This window comes from Panthera uncia, chromosome D2 (assembly GCF_023721935.1).
Source record: "Panthera uncia isolate 11264 chromosome D2, Puncia_PCG_1.0, whole genome shotgun sequence".
Classification (NCBI taxonomy): Eukaryota; Metazoa; Chordata; class Mammalia; order Carnivora; family Felidae; genus Panthera; species Panthera uncia.
This window is the reverse complement of record NC_064818.1, coordinates 29,964,350-29,983,271: the sequence shown is the minus strand read 5'-3', so window position 1 is coordinate 29,983,271 and position 18,922 is coordinate 29,964,350. Positions and strand designations below refer to the sequence as shown.

Here is an 18,922-nt window from a genome sequence, read left to right as displayed (position 1 = left end):
CCACTGTTTCAGGCGCTTGCCCTGTGTCCGGTGAGGTCACACGTGTGGATCCACCCTCTGATGGGCACATCGGCTGCTCCGAAGGCCGAGCTGCGTGTGGCCTGGTGTCTGGGCCCCTCGGGAGGAAGTGAGTGGCCTGGGCCCTTCCCTGCAGGCTTCCTGCAGCCTGGGTCCCACAGGAGGGTGGATTCAGGGATGGGTCCCTGGGGGGGGGGGGGGGGGCGGGCGCTTCATGGCCCTGTGTCTTCCCCAGGCACAGGCCCCCTTGTGAGCAGCAGACCGGCCTGGTGGCTGGCAGCAGGACCCCCTCGCCTGCATGCTGAAGAAGATGGGTGAGGCCGTGGCCAGAGTTGCAAGGAAGGTCAACGAGACCGTGGAGAGCGGCTCTGATACCCTGGGTGAGTGAGGGCACCCTGTAGGCGGTGTGCGAAATCAATTTAGATGTGAAATCGAAAGAGAAGAGCAAAGAGACCGTGTCCGTGTGCGCCCTCGTCACGAGGAGAAGCGTGCCAGGGAATTTCATTGCGGTCGTTGTTCAGTTTGTGTATACCAGGCCGCAGTGCGAGACTTATCATGGCCACGGACAAAGAGGTTCGAAAAACACTACGTGAGGGCTCCCGCTTGCTGGGAGCCGATCTGCCTGCCCTTGCACTGCCGCTGACTCTGAGCGTGTTATGTGCCCTTGACCCAGGTGACCATAGCTGGCACTGCCGAGTAGCCCCGTGTACCAGGCCCTGTGCAGGTGCCTCATGAGTGGTGCCGTATTGACTCTGCACGGTGGCCTTGTGATAGAGCGGGCACTCGCCAAGCATGACCAGCCTTGGTCTTCAGATAAGGACGTGAGGGTCGAAGGCAAAGTGGGCTTTTCCCAGGTTCCTCAGCCTGCAGGCCCCTTTTCACGCCACCGTTTTACCTCAGTTGTGTCTTATGTATTTTTTGCTTTGACTTGGTCATGGCATTTTAGGCCAGACAGTTATGCCAAGACTTCAAGCATCTAAGCAAACCGTCCTATGTGATTGAATTCAGATATTTATTGCCTGTTCGCGTGTACAAGGATTGTGTGCATGTGCATGTGTGTGTATGTGTGTGTGTCTCCCGCTGGCATGTGTGTGCCCCCTTAGAGCCACTGACATGTTGTGAGAACCCAGAGGAGGGGAGCACACTCCTGCCTTGGGGATGACTGCATACACAGAGTGGGATTTGAGTTGGGTCTTTGGCACCCAGAGACGAATTCACAGGTAGGTCGGGATATCTGTGCCCATGCGTGTCTGTGTCTCTCCAAGGAGCGTTTCCATGGAGGTTATTGGCCGACCAACAGCCCAGGGACTGGGAAGATAGAGTATTTCTGTGCGCAGCCTTTGGTCCGGCGTGTCTGAGGCTCCCGGACAGGGCGTGGTAGCCCGGAAAGTGGAGGGTCACTCAGCCTTCAAGGTGAGCTAGGTCACTGCCTCTTTCAGGAAGCCCTCAGCCCTATACCATCCACCCCTGGCTCCCTTCCTCATCTGTAGCAGTCATGCAGTGTCCCTAGAGGGCAAGGACTTTTGCCCCTGTGCCCCAAGAGCCAGAGCCGTGCCAGACGCCTTGTGCGCACATAGCGTTTGCTAAACTGAGCTGAAGGGAGAGAGGCATCATCTGTGGCAGACGGTCTTGCGAGTTGTCGTCGGTTTTGGAGGCAAGGTTCTGGGGGAGGCTTCAGCTGGTGAGCTGATGGCCATAGGCCCTCAGGAAAAGCAGTCTGGATTGCTGTGCTGGCCGCTAAGGCGGTTGTACTTAGCCTGGTGTTCAAGACTCGCCACCTGTCATATGGCCTGGATTGGAATCCCCACTCTGCCACCAAATAGCCCGATACCCCGGCAGGCTGCTTAACCTCTGATTTAAGCTGGTTTTCTTCATGGATGTAACGGGGGTGTTAACTGTGCCCACCTCGTCAAGGGAGTTCAGGGGAATGGGGGGTCTGTAGGGTGTTGCCTTCGGGTAGTTCAGCGAGTCTCTGAGGACTAGGGGCGGGGCCTAAGTCCCTCTCGGCCACAAACACGCCTCCTGCAGCTGTCAGTCAGCCACCAAGCTGGGTGTCTTCACGCTGTCTTCAGATGGGGAGTTCGGTGCAAATCAGCAAGTCTCTGCAGTGAATAACCTACCCCTGCCTTAAAATGCTGCCGGGGAGAGGGACACGCGTGCAGCTCAGCCTCTTCCAGATGCGTCATGGGAGCAAGGATGGAGGGGCGGCAGAGGCGGGAGGACAAAATTCTGACTTCCTGGAGTCAGTGCTGTTAGCAAAAGGACTTTGGGAGGCTGATGTCCCAGGCAGCGCTGGGATCTCATGCATGGCAGCACCACAGAGTTGCCCCCGTGGCATGGAGGAGCCGGGGGGACGGTGCCCTGCAGCTGGGGAGCCTGGAAAGCCACATGGAGTCTCGACTTAAATGTCTGTGGACCAGAGACTGCAAATGCAGTTCTCTGTGCAGGCGAGGTGCGGATTTCTGTGAAGAGTGGCCACCCTGCAGGGGTGCGGTGCACAGGGCGTCTAGAGTGGGGTGTGCTGTGACCAGCCCCTTTGCACTGCCCGGCGCCGTGTCCGTTGAAAACCCTGAGGCAGGCGTCTGCTGCCCTGCCTGGCTGCTATGGTACTGGGATTGAAACCCTGAGGGTCCGGCCCCAGAGCCCGGGAACTTTCCCTGCCACGATGTGTTGGGGTGGGGACCTGGGCAGTTGCTGGTCCCCGGCATTGTGCACGCTGCAAAGCTTTAGTCATCTTGGGAGGGGAGTCGAACCTTTCAGCCTTGGCTGTCTTGACTGGAGCTCCAGACTTTCATGGGGAGATGACTGTGTCTTTAAAGTTAGGGCAGACTGAGGGAGGCTGGTTTATTACCTTTTTGGTGCCCAGTGAAGAAGCAAAATGTCAGACCAGGCCACTGTGGGCACCTGCAACCCGGGCGCTTCGGCAAGTGGAGCTCATTGGGCTCCTGCGGTCTGAGGGGTCTGGGGTCTAAGCTGTCCGTATGTACTGATCATCCGCTGTGTGCAGGGTGCTGGGGGGCTCCCTAGGGTTCTGTGCAGTAGAGTCGCGGAGTCCCAGCCCACCACTGTGGGACAGAGAGCAGCGAGTGACACAAGGGCTCCGTGCTGGCCCTGGTCAGACACACACCACAGGTGGTTGGAGTTCACAGGTGGGAGATGTTGCCAGGTGTTGAAGGCATCTAGGAAGGCTTTCTGGAAGAGGTGGGAATGGAAGTGGGTCTTGAAAGATGCGTGAAGGAACCCGGTGTGGTTCTCATGTAAAACAGCAAACAACCTGAAACAGCCTAAAAAACCAGCAGCGGGTAATCACTTTAATAAATTTTGTTACAGCTGTACAATGCAATTTATGTAGCTGTTAAAAGTGGTGCATGAAATTTCATTACATGCTTGAATGAAGACTGGCAAATTTTTCCATATAAGATGACTTGGAAAAAAGCAAGGATCCCAGACGGTACAGACAGATACCAGTTATGTTAAATGTGTGTATACTGGAAAAAATTGAAAGGAAATAAAACGAGACACAAAATGGATGTTAGAAAATACTATTGTGCATTTTCAGAACATTCTGTGATACACATATTACTCTTTTAAGTAGCGAAGATAGATTTTAGGGAGAGGACCACCCCCTTTCCAAAAACAGATGAGAGTTATGGAGGTAGCTCCTTGTGTAAGCCCTTGGGTGTGGAATGGGCTTCTCTGGCTTCTCCCTTCTGCTGGGTTCCGCTCCCTGCCTCCCCATGCGCAGGTCCGGGATGCAGCCCTAGGATGGCTGCTCAGAAGCCGCAGGTGTCTCTCTACAGAGTGGAAGGTCCCAGTAGAGACCCGGCTGGGAGAGCTCAGTTACAGGTTCTCACCTTACTCGGGTAGGTCACCCTGGAAAGCTCCACACACGCTCGGCCAGGCGCCTGTGGCTGCCCTCTGGAGCCAGGCTCGCTCCTCCTGCAACCTGAGCTGGGGTTCCCAGCCCTTGTCTCCCCACTGCAGGCCTCTTCATCCTCCGAGAAGTGGGTTCCTTTCCCTCTGGCCCCTGGTCTGCCCCTCAGCTAGAGTTGAAGCCACTTTTCTCCAGCCCCTCACCTCTCCTCAGCATTTTCGATTGAGCTTGTGCAGAGTCAGGAACTCAGGCTTTCCTCTCCATCCACTCCTTGTGTCCTCAGGTTAGTTCTTTCTCTTGGTAAAGGCCTCATGCACATCTGGGCTTCCTGCGTCCTTGAACCCCTGGGGGCCTCTGTCTGACCTCACTGTTCCCTCTGGCCAGTAGACTGGCGGGCCTCGATGCCCTGCACCCCACTTCTCTCCAGGGGAGAGAACCCCAGGCCTTTGGGGATGACTTTTAAAAACTGATCCTCATTGCCAAGGAACGGGGCTTGGAAAGGCCCGGCAGAGTGTGGGAAGGGAGGGCATGGCCGGCTGGGACAGAGGCCTGACAGAGCTGGAGGGAAGGAGTGCCCAGCACGAGCTGCAGAGGAAGGAGCCAGCGTTGCCCGGGGCCCGCTGTGTGCCGGGCACAGGTGTCTGAGACCACCTTTCTGTGGTCTTTGGCACTTTCTGCCTGCGGATCCCCATCTGTGTTCATTTCACAAAAGTTCCAAGTCGTTAGCTCGGGGTGTGTGTCTGCCCCCTATCCCTCGGGGTCTCTTTGCCTGCACTTCCTCTTGGGGCTTCCATTCTGTGCGTCCCACCGTTGCACTAGTATATTTCCTGTCTCTTCCTCTCTCTGCTACATTTTGAGATCTGTCTGCTGGTTCACTATTTGCTTGTCCATCTGTGTTTAGTCTGCTCTCGAACCCCTCATTGAGTTTTAATTTTTACGGCTACCTACCTTATTTTCAAAAGTTCTGTTTGGTTCTTTAAAAAACCTGATTTCCTATACTCTGGTTTCTCTTCAGATCTGATAAATCTTTTACCTTTTCTTTTAAAAAAATCTGACTTAGGGAATAGTATCTTATTTCTGTTTTATGTGTTTAATCTCTTTTTTTAGTTCTTTAATCATTTGACTATACTTGTCTTTTTTCATCTTTTGTACTACCTTTATCACAGGGAGTTCTCAGCGGCCCACATCTCCTGTTCCTGTTGATTCTAGCTCACAGTGGGTTGTTCTGGGTGGATCTGATATAATTTGGGACCCTATACTCCTGGCTGATGGAGCCTGGCCTGCATGACCCTGGACTGAGGGCGTGTGCTCCAGAAGGGTTGTGTTTGCTTGCAGCAGATGCCTGCCTGCCGCTGGGTTAGAAACACATCTTTCTCAGCCCAAGGGGTGTCGGGGCCTCTAGGGAATTGAATATTCAAACCCTACGCCCACCTGTGGTTTCCAAATCTCAGGGGGGTGATTTGTTTGTTGTTGTTTTTGGTTTTTTTAAAGTAGGCTCCGCGCCCAGCTCAGAGCCCAACGTGGGGCCTGAACTCACTACCCTGAGATCAAGACCTGAGCCGAGACCACGAGTTGGTGCTTAACCGACTGAGCCACCCAGGTGCCCCTGTTTTCTTTTTTAATTCAGTGCCCAGGCAAAGACAAAGCAGCGTTCTAATTATGAAAAAGTGGGTCTTATCCCTAGTCCAGTCTTTCTCTGAAGGTAGTCCTCCAAAACCCCCGCTTTCCGCGGGGCTCTCGGCTTCAGCTTCCCTCAGGCAGGCCAAGCGCTGCATTCCTGACCTCTTCTAGGCCTTTCAGCCTGAGCCCCTTGGGAATGCCAACCCTGGCCAGCAGAGCATCGGTAGCCTCCTGCCCCTGTGTCTTTGACATTCCTCTCTGACTCGTGCAGCTTGCTCTTGTCACACACCAGGCCGGGTTGCCGGCTTGTCGTTGCAGGCGTTGCGCCATTTAACCCTCACGCTGACTTTGTGAGAGGGGTGATGTTAATATCCCCACGTTACAGATGCAGTAACCAAGCCACAGACCTTTCTAAGTCCAGGGTTTCTAAGTGTTTAGTAGCACGGAGGCATTCAGCTTGCCCCTCCGCCGTGCTGCTTTTGAATTAGGAGTTCCCTTGTTTTCGAGAAGCTGGAGCTAAGGCTGAGGGCGTGACACAGGTGTTGGGAGGTGGGGCCGGTTTCATCACAGCTCTAGGTGACCCTTCCCACTGAGGACCTGGGGAAGTTGATGGGGAGAACGTGGAGCCCCTGCTCCCCCTCATGCTGGCCTCTGGCTCACACTGGTTGGAACCACAGTGGGCCCTGCCCTGTTCCTTGAAAAGGAGGAAAATTATCAGAGGCTAATATCTGCCTGGTCATTTAAGGTGTCTCCGGTGGTGATGGGGACAGCCGCCATGGGCTGCTTCTGTTTACATACAGATTCATGGAGCCCACTCTAGAGCTTTAAAGGTGACATCCCAGGGTGGGCTTGGTGACCTGCATTTTAACACGAATCCTGTATGATTCTCCCCTGCCTTGAATTTTGAGAACCAGTGGTTTATGAATTATATTCTAGAACTTCCTTCTCCTGGTAGGTTCTGGGTGGCTGGGCAGGGAAGGGTATTGTCTGGGCTGGCCTGGGTGTGTGTGTGTGTGTGTGTGTGTGTGTGTGTGTGTATGTGTGTGTGTGTGAGAGAGAGAGAGAGAGAGAGAGAGAGAGAGAAAGGGAGAGAGAGAAAGAATGAATATGAGTGTGGTGTGACCCATCCTCAGGGAACTGAGCAGCTGGGCCACGAGCTGTGAGATGGTCAGGTGGGCAGATCAAAGCTAGTGACAGAAGGGACACATCCCCCCTCTCCTACTTCGCCTGTCTCCTAGGCTCACCCCTACTTTGCTGGGGTGAGTGCTTGTCTCCTCCTGCTCCCACCAGCAGGTGGCACCCTGTCACCAGCCGACCGTTGAGCGTCAACTGAGACCCAGGCTTGACCAGAGTGTTGGCTGGGCATGAGTGCCTATGTCCTGGCGTCCTGATGGGGCTTCCACTCAGCCCAGCTCACGTCCTGTATTTACATTCCTAGCTGACTCCCACAGGATCTGAGTTTGCAGCTCCTTTCTTGAGCAGGGGTACTTAGGAAGCACTTAAATAATACTCACTAAATCTGAAGAACGCCTTCTCTCAGGTCAGATACTGCCCCTTTTTAAGAAATACCACATTGAGCACTTACTGTGTGTACCTCACTTGGAGGAACCAAGTGGCCCAGGAGTGGCCAGTGTGGAGGGGGAGGAAGATAGACACACGTATTCTCCCAGGCACACTGTCAGGGAGGGGAGTTCACGGCCCCGAGCCCAGGAGGCCGATGCTGGTGGGGATGACGGATGTGTGTGTTGCTCACCCGTCTCCTGGCCTGAGGGTCAGCCAGGCACAGGTCAGATGTGTGGAAGAGGGAGTGGGCCCTCACAGGGGAGCCCTCAGCCTGGCCGGGGCCACCTGTCCGTTCGCTACGAGGGCTGGAAGCCCCTGATCTGCTGTCCTCAGCTTCCTGGCTCTCAGTTGGGAAGGCAGAGTGCTATAGCTATATACATTTGATTAAAACACACAAACAAGAAATGACAGGTGTTACATGTGCCCAGTGTGCAACACATGAGACCCAAGAGGTAAACAGTGGGAAGCCAGGCTTCCTCCGGCCCTGTCCTCTGTACCCTGACCCCTTCCTCCCTGGTATAGTGTCTTGTGGGAGCAGAGGGGGAGTTGTAAGGCCCTTCTGGGGTTACATTGGCAAGTTCTGGAATTGCTAGGGGTGAGGATGGTTAGCTGGTATCCCGAGGCTTTTTCAGGACTGTTTCTAGCCCTGGTGGGAGAGGACCCCAAAGCCCAAACGGATGTGGCCCTGGTCTCTCTATTGGGGTTCCCCAAATCCCCTTCTAGAACTTTGGGAGCTCCAATGACCAGAAGTCCCACCTGCCCCCACTCTAGCCCCACGGGGGACGGATGCCAAGAGTGGGGTTCACTGGTGGGCAACCTCCAGCACAGCCAACCCGTGTCTTGGGTCCCCAGTCACTGTGGTGCTGACACCGCGGCATCCAGAATGCATCTGAGGGGTGGATGGGCAGATGCCCTCAGCCTCTCAGGTGTGGGTGCAGAACACTCAGTGCTCCCCACTTAGTCCTCTCCCCTCATTCTTCTGTCTGCAGAAAGGAGATGGCCCAGCTGTGAGAGCTGGTCCAGCCCTGAGCAGCCTCCAGGAAGGCCCTATGGGAGGTGGAGTGCCCTGTACAGGAAGGAGGCCATGAACATATGAAATACTTACAGAACGAAAAATGAATCAAGCGAGGAGGACTTCTGCCTCTCCTGTCTTCGGGTGTTTATGCCCTGGGCGTTGCTTAGCGCCCGTGCTAAGGGGATTGCACGGAAGATGTGGCATTGTGGCTGAACCGTAAAGGATGGAGCAGGTTTAGGGGAGTGGGTGTGGGTCACGCATCAGGGGAAGGCCATCCTAGGTGAGGTGTCTGTGTGAGCAAAGACATAGCAGCATGCAAGCGGGCACTTGTGATGGGGACAGCCAGGCTGTGACACGGGAGGGTAAAGGGAGCCGAGGGTGGCTTCAGATCTGAGGGCCTCGAGTGTCACCTAAAGTAGTTTCTACAGTGGAGTCCTGTTGAGGCAAAATGAACAAACCTTTAGAAACTCTAAAAGTAAGAGAGAGGGGGCGCCTAGGTGGCTCAGTCGGTTGAGTGTCCGACTTTGGCTCAGGTCATGATCTCGCGGCTCGTGGGTTCGAGCCCCGCGTTGGGCTCTGTGCTGACAGCTCGGAGCCTGGAGCCTGCTTCAGATTCTGTCTCCCTCTCTCTCTGCCCCTCCCCTGCTCATGCTCTGTCTCTCTCTCTCTCTCTCTCTCTCTCTCTCTCTCTCAAAAATAAGTAAACATTCTGTGTCTCAAAATAATTATGCGGGGTTCGAACTTACAAACCATGAGATCATGACCTGAGCCAAAGTCGGACGCTTAACACCCAGGCACTCCAATAGGAATGTCACTCTTGATCTCAGGCTTATGAGTTCAAGCTCCATATTGGGCATAGCGATTACTTAAAAATAAAATCTGAAAAGAAAACTGTCTTAAGCCTAGTTGTCCGTAAGTTTGGGCACTGAGACAGTAGTTGAACGTTTATATAAGTTACAGGAATCTTGGCAATTTTCTACAGATTGGGAGAGCTGTACATTCTGGGTTTCTGCAGTTAGTAAAGAAGACCATTGGGCCGCCTGGGTGGCGCAGTTGGTTAAGCGTCTGACTTCAGCCAGGTCACGATCTCGCAGTCTGTGAGTTCGAGCCCCGCGTCAGGCTCTGGACTGATGGCTCGGAGCCTGGAGCCTGTTTCCGATTCTGTGTCTCCCTCTCTCTCTGCCCCTCCCCCGTTCATGCTCTGTCTCTCTCTGTCCCAAAAATGAATAAAAAACGTTGAAAAAAAAAATTAAAAAAAAAAAAAAGAAGACCATTGATTCATAATTACCTCAGAATCTTCTGGATTATATGGCAAAGTTAGATTTGGGAGGTGGCTAAATCCACCAAGTCACTCCTACATTAGAGTCACTGGTCGATAACCCTTTTTTTTTTTTTTTTTTTTTTGTTTTGAGCCATTCCATCCACTAAAATATGGTTTGTGAGCACATTGGATGTTTTGGCATGTTGGACAAGCTAAACTAAGTTCCTCCTGTTGTATGTAGCCAGGAGCTTTCACTGGCAATTGATAAATTGCCACCTAAGTTTATAGAAATGCAAAGGTCTATCCATTGAGTGTTATATATAATGCAGGTTACATTTGAGTCAGATGGTACTTCTGGAGAGGTTTTTCCTAATGGAGGCCCCTCATAATGTATAAACACCAGAAAGAAAAAGAATATTAGAACCTGTCCAAGAGGTCATGAACATTCTAGCCAAGTTCCCGTCGGAATGAGGTACCAGGGACGTATTTGACATTATGTTAGTTACATTAGCGAGTAACCAGGATGTAATAAAGGCAGAAATGAAAGCAAACAAGTGGGTTGACTGTCTTCTAATACTACAGTTTAAAAGGAAAGGAGCATAGAAACACAGGCCTGGTCCTGAATCTTGGGAGAGCAGTCTGCCCTGATGCCATCTACTTCTGATCCCGGCTTGTGGTTCGGACGGCCCTGATGATCTTTGCGTGGCCCACTGGGCAAGGGGCACAATGATTGCCTACGCGTGAGCTACTGTAGCGATCTTTACATCCGGTTCGGTTTGCAGGGCTTCAGGAAAAGAGGGCAGTTTTAGTTCTCAAATGATTCCGGGTCAGAAAGGTGGGAGAAAAATCAAAATGTTAGCTCGGAGAGGAGGACGTTAGCCAGGCATTGGAGGACACTAGAAGAAATCAGGACCTAGTCTCGTTTATAACGAGTAGTATTGAAATCTAATATCTAACACAAAGGTGTGTTACTGAAACGTCTTTTTTCTACAGTCACCCTGATTTTTACCAAAAATAGCCTTAAGACGAATTTGTTTGTAAAGCAAGTCTAGTTTTAACACATTTGGCCTCATTATGTTCATAAGCACTATTGATTAGTCATATAAGTTTTTTTAAAGTTTGTTTAGCGAGAAAGAGAGAGTGTGTGCACGAGGGAGGGGCAGAGAGAGAGGAAGAGTAAAAGAATCCTAAGCGCTGATAGCGCCCGATCCCACGAACCGTAAGGTCATGACCTGGGCCGAAATCAAGAGTCAGACACTTAACCTACTGAGCCACCCACGTGCCTCGGTCATATAAGTTCACTGTAATCTGCTTTGTGCAACTTTTTCTAAGGAATTTTAGATTGAACTTTTAATAGCATCTCAAGGCCAGAAGCCAAATCAAATACTTGCTGTCAGATTTTCCTGCAATACCTATAGATTTGAGTATATTCCTCTTCTCAAGGTCCCCCAAATCTTCTGAGGTTCCTGCACCTGCCAGGAAGTGACATTCTTTACTTACCTGATAAGGCTGCTGGGAACACTGTAAGCAAGTATCAGGCCAACATTTCCAAGGGGCTCCATTGGCTTCATAAAGTCCACCTTAGTTCCTTCAAGCTGTCCTTTTTATTCATATTTTGTTCTAAGCCTTCTCTCGAAATAACCAGTCTCATTTTAGGACAGATTTTTTTTTCTTCCTTCATGAAAATGTATTCCCATTCCTCACACCTTTCTTATCAACAACACATCTTCCATTCCTTGCATTCCGAGTTGCTTTCCTTATCATTTCCCAGCAGTCCTAATTGCATTTATCAGAACTTTCACCTTTAGAAACCTCAGACTCCAGTGAAAGCTAAGTGGTGACTGATGCGAACTGTCTGTTCCACCAGAAGTCTTCAGATTGGAAATCTGTGGACACATTTCATAATTTCTAGAAATGTGTATTGTTTTTCTCAGAGGACAACTTTCAGTAAAGCACAGAGCACATTTACCAACAGATCCAAGTATCTTGAGTTTCTCTGCAGTCAGAAGCCCAAAGCAGGCAAACCTACATTCAGGAATCAGTGCTTTAGTGTTCTCTCTTATTTGGAAAAGACTTAGATATCCAGTGAATTCAACCCAGCTTATCACTTAACTTAGCAACCCTTCGAAGTTTCAGGTTACCAAAGATTTTGAAAGCTATAAACCTTTTTATTTATGCAACTTATTTTTAAAATTAATTAATTTATTTGTAAGTGCTCTCTATACCCAATGCGTGGCTCAAACTCGTGACCCTGAGCTCAAGAGCTCAAGAGTCATGCGCTCTTCAAACTGAGCCAGCCAGGCACCCCTCAGCCTATTTGTTTTTAACAGTTACCCATGAAAACTTCATGAGACAGACGAAATTAACCATCATTTTAAGTCATTTTCTGCTGACCAATTGCAACAGATAAAACGTGAAGGTAACCAGTAAACTCAGCTGGAATAGGAGTTGATTATCTGTATTGTATTCGATGTTGGTGACTCCAAAAGACATATGTTGAACCTAACTCAAAAGACATTTTAGTTGAACCTACAAACTGAAGCTAGTTTTAATACTGAATCTTTTCCCAGATCCGATGAATTTGAAAAACATTTGCATCAGCCTCCATCTTTCTGAGTTTTAGAATGCCCGGTTCTTATAAGCGCTTGCCCTTTAACCAATTAGATAGAGCCCTTTTACCAATTAATTTTAGCAATGCCGTCTGAAGGTAGAAAAAAATCTCTCACATTTATAACACACATGCACAAACAAGATGCGAACAAAATGTAGCCTTTGTTTCATTAATATTTGTGGAGAGGACATCAAAGGCCCGATTTCCAGATTCCTCCCTTTTATGAAAACAAATCTCATTGCAAGATAGCATTATCATTTATAGATCCATTCGTTAGTTATTTCTCTTTTTTCAGTGAGAACACGACCGGTTCTGTCCAAAGATGCCAAGAGCTGCACCAACAAACAGCCAGATGAAGCCCAGAGGGCCTCAGTGGGCATTGGTTCCCCCCCAAAAGCCAGGAGCTTCACCGAGTGACCTGAACGCCTTTCGTTTTTGGTTGCTTAGTCTTAACAGCCGGCTCTCTCTAATTGTGCTTGCTAGAAAACTAGTTTAGACATGTCAGAAGAAGCTTGTTTGGACCATCTGAACCTCAGGTTATCCAAAGTTACATTTTCCCATTTAAGTAAGCACTTGCATGTGGAGGCTCCGTAAGTGTTGTACCTACAGCCTGCTGGGGTTCCTGTGAGTGGTGGTTGGTTTTCCGGGAGCTGTTCCGCTTTTGAAGCGTGACTCCCCCATTCACTTTAGTTTCAGTTTGGGAATAAGGCTTGAGAAGAATCTAAGGATATTAATTAAGTGTGGTGGATCGAGAGGGTGGTGCTTGTGAATGTCACTTTCAAAGGGGCATGATACTGTCTATTATGTGTCTCAGTCTCTCCCAGCAAGGCCTAAGACCACCAAGGGGGCTCAAAGCGTTGGATGATCAATGCTTATGTGTGTGTCCCCGGACAAGCCAATTGTTAATTACTTTATGCGATGGGGAATTCCTAGAGAACTGCTACACATCTCAAAGAATATCCTCAGACACTTTCCCCTAGGCTTTCAGTCACTGGAAAGCAGCATTTGGCCAGAAGGAGCAAGGGTCCCGTCTCTTCAGGGCTGAGTGGTTCAGTCTCTCTTATTTCTAGCCAGAAAATTGACTCAAGCCTTACATTAATAACATCAATTAGAACAATGGCAATTTAAAACAACCACCCCATCCACTCCAGCCACTCTAGGTTATTCCCACCTAAAGAACATTACCAGTAACCCTCAACAGCTCAAATGAAAGTCAGGACCATTAACTTGAGGAGGTCTGGATACCAGGAGAACTCACAGATACTCCTGTGAGGTGCCCTGAAGTCAGAGGGGTGCAAGGGGCCCTTGCTGGCGCTGAGCGCACGATTCCACGGCACCCCCAGGTGACCTTGGGCACCTTGCTCTGCTATCCCACCGTCTACGCCAGGAAATGTGGACACAAAATGAACAAGCCTTTAGAATCTCTAAAAGTAAGAGAGAGGGTTTTATTCCAGCCAAGTTAGGACAGCTGCCCGGGAAACATGCTCTTTACAGGGAAGAAAGTGCTCTGGAGAATGAACAGTTTCTACAGGGTCATGTAGTTTTTACATCTTGGAAAAACTCCAAAGATTACAGATTAGCATATAGGCAGGGATTACGAGTTTTAAAGGAATGCAGGGAGTAGAGGCACTGATCACTATCTCAAGGTCAGGATGGTTTTTCTTTTTAGGCTACTCATTTACAAAGCAGATGTACAGTGCACACGTGGTGGGCAATGAATCAAGCTTTTCAACAAAGTTTATATACAGTCGTGTTGACTGAGAAAGAAAGCTACAGTGGCTTCCCTTGTACATCAGACCTTTAGACAGTTTTTCCCTCATCACTAGCTATGCAGGGGTTAGGTTCTCAAGACAGCCTAAGAATGAAAATCACCTAGAGTCAAAATGATCCACGAATAACGATGAGCCCACACTTACTTAATGCCCACGGTGTGCTAGACTGTCTCTGATAATATGTCTTGTCCAGTCCTCCCTGTGAGCCTGTGATCTGTTCACCACTCAGCCTTGTGAGGTGGCTGCTGTTATCCCCGATATTCAGAGAGAGAAACTGGCACAGAAGGGCTAAGCAGCAGCTCCACGGGAGGGGATTTGAACCCGAGCTCTCCAACTGCCGAGTTCACGTTCTTACCCCTGTGTTAACCAATAGCATGGGATAGACTGTTTTGACGGCTGGGAATCCGGGGAAGTCACCGGCTGTGGACAGCAGACCCATGTTGTACGGAGACACATGCCTTCAGATGCGAGAGTCACGCTCGGCATCTGCGGTCAGTACGTTAAATGGGACCTGAGTGCCTCTGCTGTACTTGATCTGGTAGTTTCTGAGCAGGGAGTCACACGGTCCAGGTAAGGTTCGGGAGGGTCACCACTGGGTCCAAGACAGATGTGTGAGCAGCAGGAGGGAAACCAGGGAACGGCACCTTCCATGTGCCGGGCCTGTGCTGGTGTGGCTTTGTCCTGAGTGGGACCGGGGGGCAGGAGACCTGCACGGAAGGCTGTGGAAGGGGGTGCGCAGCTGATTGGTTGTGGGAGCGTGCAGTTTGAAGCCTGGTCATGCCTTAACAGAAATAGGGAGGTCTAGGCTGTTTGGAGGTGGATAAAGGGTTTCTGATGAGTTTGGGGGTCCCCCACCCCTGAAGAGGTGCACAGCAAGGGGACTGGAAATATTAGCACGGCCATCTAGAAATGGAGATTTCTGTGGAGCCTGGGAGCAACCCTGTCTGTCTCAGCCCCCACTGTAATTCTGGGGTCCCTCACGGCCCTCAGAGCATCCTTCACCTCTCCCTCCAGCGTAGAGCCACCAACACCTGACTGCCCTAGTGTCACTGGCACTTGAAGTAGGCTTTTTTTTGAAGGCGAAGAGAAATATCAAAATCACTTGGATAATGTGCGACTTCAAAAAATACCTGTTGGCAGAAGACTTAAAAAGTTCTGCCTCGGGGCGCCTGGGTGGCTCAGTCGGTTGAGCGTCCGACTTCGGCTCAGGTCACATCTCGCGGTCCGTGAGTTCGAGCCCTGCGTCGGGCTCTGGGCTGACGGCTTAGAGCCTGGAGCCTGCTTCCGATTCTGTGTCTCCCTGTCTCTCTGCCCTTCCCCCGTTCATGATCTGTCTCTCTCTGTCTCAAAAATAAATAAACGTTAAAAAAAAAAAAAAAGTTCTGCCTCAGAGAGATAACCAAATAGAACCTTCTGTGGCATCAAGAGCTTGTGTCGCTCAAGTAGGAAAGCGTTAGTGCCCTGGTAGTTCAGCGAGACTGAGGAGTTTATGGAAATCAAATGTTTCCAGAAACGCGGCCGTGGCTCTGGCTGATGAGGCAGCCAGGGACACAGCATACCCTGGAGGGGCCTGGCCCTGGAGCTCCGACAAACCCCGGGCTGCAAATGTGGTGACTGGCTGAAACGAGCGATCTCTGCCTTCCTTTACAGGTTAGGAAATTGTGGTTTATTCCGAGAGACCAGTGTGGCTGAAGGTCATTATCTTTGGAGGTGAGGTTGAATTCAGTAGCCTTTTCACCGGCATCCGCCTCATCCTGGTTGAATGTGTTTTGCTAAGACACACGTTTTTGTCGTGCGCCAATTTATCCCCAGGATTCCTTATTCTGTCAGGTCGGTTTCGGCACACCTTTACTCGCTGTGTGCTGTGCCTGTCTATGTAACGCGCTGCAGAGGAGGGAAGGTGAGGGAGGAGTAGGGAGCTAACGACTGAGCTCTGGCAGGTGTCCCATCAGACCGGGCCCTTGCCTGTGTTTCTGCCAGGCTGTCCTTTGCCCAGATCTTTGCATCATGCCCTGCTCCTTCTTATTCTCATCTCCGCTGAGTGTCGCCTCCTCTGAGAAGCCCTCCCTGACCACCCTAGGAAGTGGTCTTTGTCTCAATTACCTGGTCTGCCATTACACCATTTTCTTTTCCTGAGAGCAGTATTCCTGCTTGACATGGTCGCAGGTATCTGTCTGTATTTACTGCTCCTCTCCCCACACGAGAGTGTAAGCTCGGGGCAGTCAGGGACTCCGTCTTGCTCACCACCATATCCTCAGACAGTGTGAGCGTGTACCAGATACTGAGGAGGTATTTGTCAAATGAATGACTGCATCTGATCTCCTCAACGGCTCTGGCCAGGCGGTGTTTTCACGTCACTCATAGAAGGGGAAAGTGAGGCTCTGTGAGCAGCACTGGTTTGCCTGGAGTTTCACAGCCAGCAAGTCTTGTCCTGGAGTGTGCACTTGAGTCTGTTGGCCTCCCGGGCCCTCTGTAATATGCCACCCTGCCTCTGTGGGACCCGATCCCTGCCCTCAGGGAGCTCTCCGCCTCGCCAGAAAGGGTGAGACAAACGCGTTACTAACTCTCACATAAGACACACGGACATGCAGGGCAGGCATCTGGACGGAGGGGCAGACACGTGACAGACAGGGGCTGGGGTGGGCTCGAGGCCAGAAGCTGAAGCTCACTTGAAGACATGAGCAAAGGTTTCGTGGAAAGGCAGCCTGCAAACAAAGCCTTGTAATAGGGTATTAGTGAGAGAGGTTTTTGAGGCTAAGGGAATAGGGCCAGGAAAAACACAGAGGTGGGAAAGTAAAGAGAGTTTGTAGGGAACAGTGAGCAGTCTGGCTTGGCTAGAGGGTGGGAACTTCGAGGAGTTGTATGAGGAACTTCTGGAAAGGGAGGTCGGACCCAGATCCTTCGGTGGGAACGCCAGCTGGCAGAGGGCGGGTTCCACTTGTGGGGCATGGGGGTCCTGAAGGTTCTTGACTGGGAAGAGGTATTTGGGTGATGGGGATGGAAGCCTGGGGCAGGGCGCAGAGCCAGGAAAAGGGGCTCCTTAGCAAAGGAACAGCCGTGGTCATCGTCAAGGTGTATTCCAGGGTTCAAGGCTGATTTCAGGTAACAGTAAGACCTTATTAGTTGGACTCATTACATATTGGCCGCAGAGGGCATGGTTCTTGCTGTGAACTCAAATATTAGGACAGATACTAGCTCACCGTTTACTGCATTCCCCAAAAGGGCCCCGGACCCCCATTTTACAAAGGGAGAATCCCAAGGCAAAGCTTTCTCGGTGGTGAAGGTATAGTTAAGTTCAGAAGTGTTTGCCCAGCTCAGTGCCAGGCCCGAGGGGTTGTCAACATACCTCTCCTGTCAAGTTCACCTCACATGGGTCCCAGATGCAAGTCTGCAGATGTTTACCAGTTGGGAGAGGATGATCCAGGGCAAGCACTAAGGCAGGTGTCCTGAAGTTAGAGGTGAGGCATCCTTCCTGGGGGAGGTAGGGCTGGCCAGCCCAAGGATTTGTGGGGGCAGAGGAGAGAGGGAAGGGTGTTCCGGACTGTGGGAATGGCACGAATGAAGCCCAGGTAGTGAGCGAGCTCCACGATTGGCAGGTGGGTGAGGCAGGGTGTGCAGGCTGGAGGACAGGCAATGGTGTTTGACGGAGTCAGATGCTGAGCACAGATGCTGTTTCGAGGTGTTTGCTGCCCTTCCCTGAGTCCATTCATCCACCCTGTGACTTCCAGAAGCCCAGTTACCGCTCAGAGAACTCATTCCTTACAGGGTAGATTCCTCATCGTCTCAAACCCTGAGCGATTGTTTGGGGAGGAAAGGTGAAAACTCAAGTTAGTCAGTAACCATGCAGCTCTATTGTCATGCAGTCCTGTTGTGCCCTGGGCCCTGCCTTTGTGGGTAAGCGCAGTCTCCCCACTGTCCACCGCAGCCCCCTCACCATCTGCCCTGCTCAGAAGTGGGCTCCGGGCGAGCCGAGTTGTCTGGAGTCTCCCCACCCCCAGAGATGTCCACCTGTACGTGTGTGCTCCTGCCCCGTGGCCAGTGCCTCAGCCGTGGCAGGGGTACCAAGGCTTCTGTGCCCGGCAAGTCAGACCAGGGAAATGTCTTCTGGGACGTGCACTGGCCCCTACTGTGGATGAGGCACTGGGCTGGGCGCTGCGGGTGTTGGGGACGATGGGAGGGCGCTAAGGACACTATTTTTGCCAGCAAGAAACAAGTGCGCACCTCCCTTCAACCATGTTGCAGGTGACCTTCACAGTTCTTGCCATGTCGGAGGGCCAGCTGTCCTCTTCCGTAGGTGGAATAACGTGGTCGACTCTGAAGTCGGGCTGCCCTGATTGGAAACCTCGCTCTGCCACTTGTTAGTTGTGTGACCTTGGGCAAGTTACTTGATCTCTGTGATCAAGTTAAGTCTGATCTCAGTTAAGTTTCAGTGTTCTCGTCTCTAAAAGGTCCTCACTTTGTAGAGTTGTAAGGATGAAAATTATGTTATACCGGTACACGTTGGAATGGAGGCCAGCATATACTCAGTGCTATAAAAGTATTAGTCGTGATTATGTTACTTAACGTTTTTCTTGAAAGGAAATTAGCTCAATACAATTTAAAAAGGCCTTTATATCATTACTACAAATGGAAAATCAGTATAATTTTTCATAAATAGTTGATAACCATAAAAATAAATATGAAAACAAAACGCCATTACGAAATCTTAGGTATATGTGTTGGCTCAAATCTGCTCCTTCGTTGAAAAGGGGGTAAAGCAGTGGTGCCTGGGTGGCTCAGTCGGTTGGATCCGCGTCTGACTCGATTTCGGCTCAGGTTGTGATCTCACAGTTCGTGAGATCAAGCCCCACGTCGGGGTCTACGCTGACACTGCGGAGCCTGCTTGGGATTCTCTCCCTCTCTCTCTGCCCCTCCCCCCCCCATAAAATTTTAAATAAGTTTCAAATAAAGTTAAAAAATAAATAAAAACAAATAAAATGAAAAAGGGGAAAGCAAAGATGAAAGGGGTGATGACCAGCTCTGGACTGAGAGTTTGAAATAGGAATTTTCACCACCTGGCTCATTGTCATTTGTATCGTGATTACCATCCAAGTCCTGGTTCTCAAAGAAACAATATCAGCATCGCCAAGAAGTTCATTAGAAATGCAGATTCCTAAAAAAAAAAAAAAAAAAAAAAAAGGGGGGGGGG

The 18,922-nt window shown here is 50.7% G+C and overlaps 1 protein-coding gene across 2 annotated transcripts in view; it reads left to right on the top strand.

The window, feature by feature from the left end:
* The first annotated feature begins 259 nt into the window (after window positions 1–259).
* Window positions 260–18,922, top strand: part of LRRC20 (leucine rich repeat containing 20) — an 81,281-nt gene continuing 62,618 nt past the window's right edge. For both annotated transcript variants that reach the window (XM_049646183.1, XM_049646182.1), the window contains exon 1: window positions 260–398. In XM_049646183.1, the coding sequence (XP_049502140.1) occupies window positions 317–398 (82 nt within the window). In that variant the 5' untranslated portion in view covers window positions 260–316. The remainder of the gene's footprint in view (window positions 399–18,922) is intronic.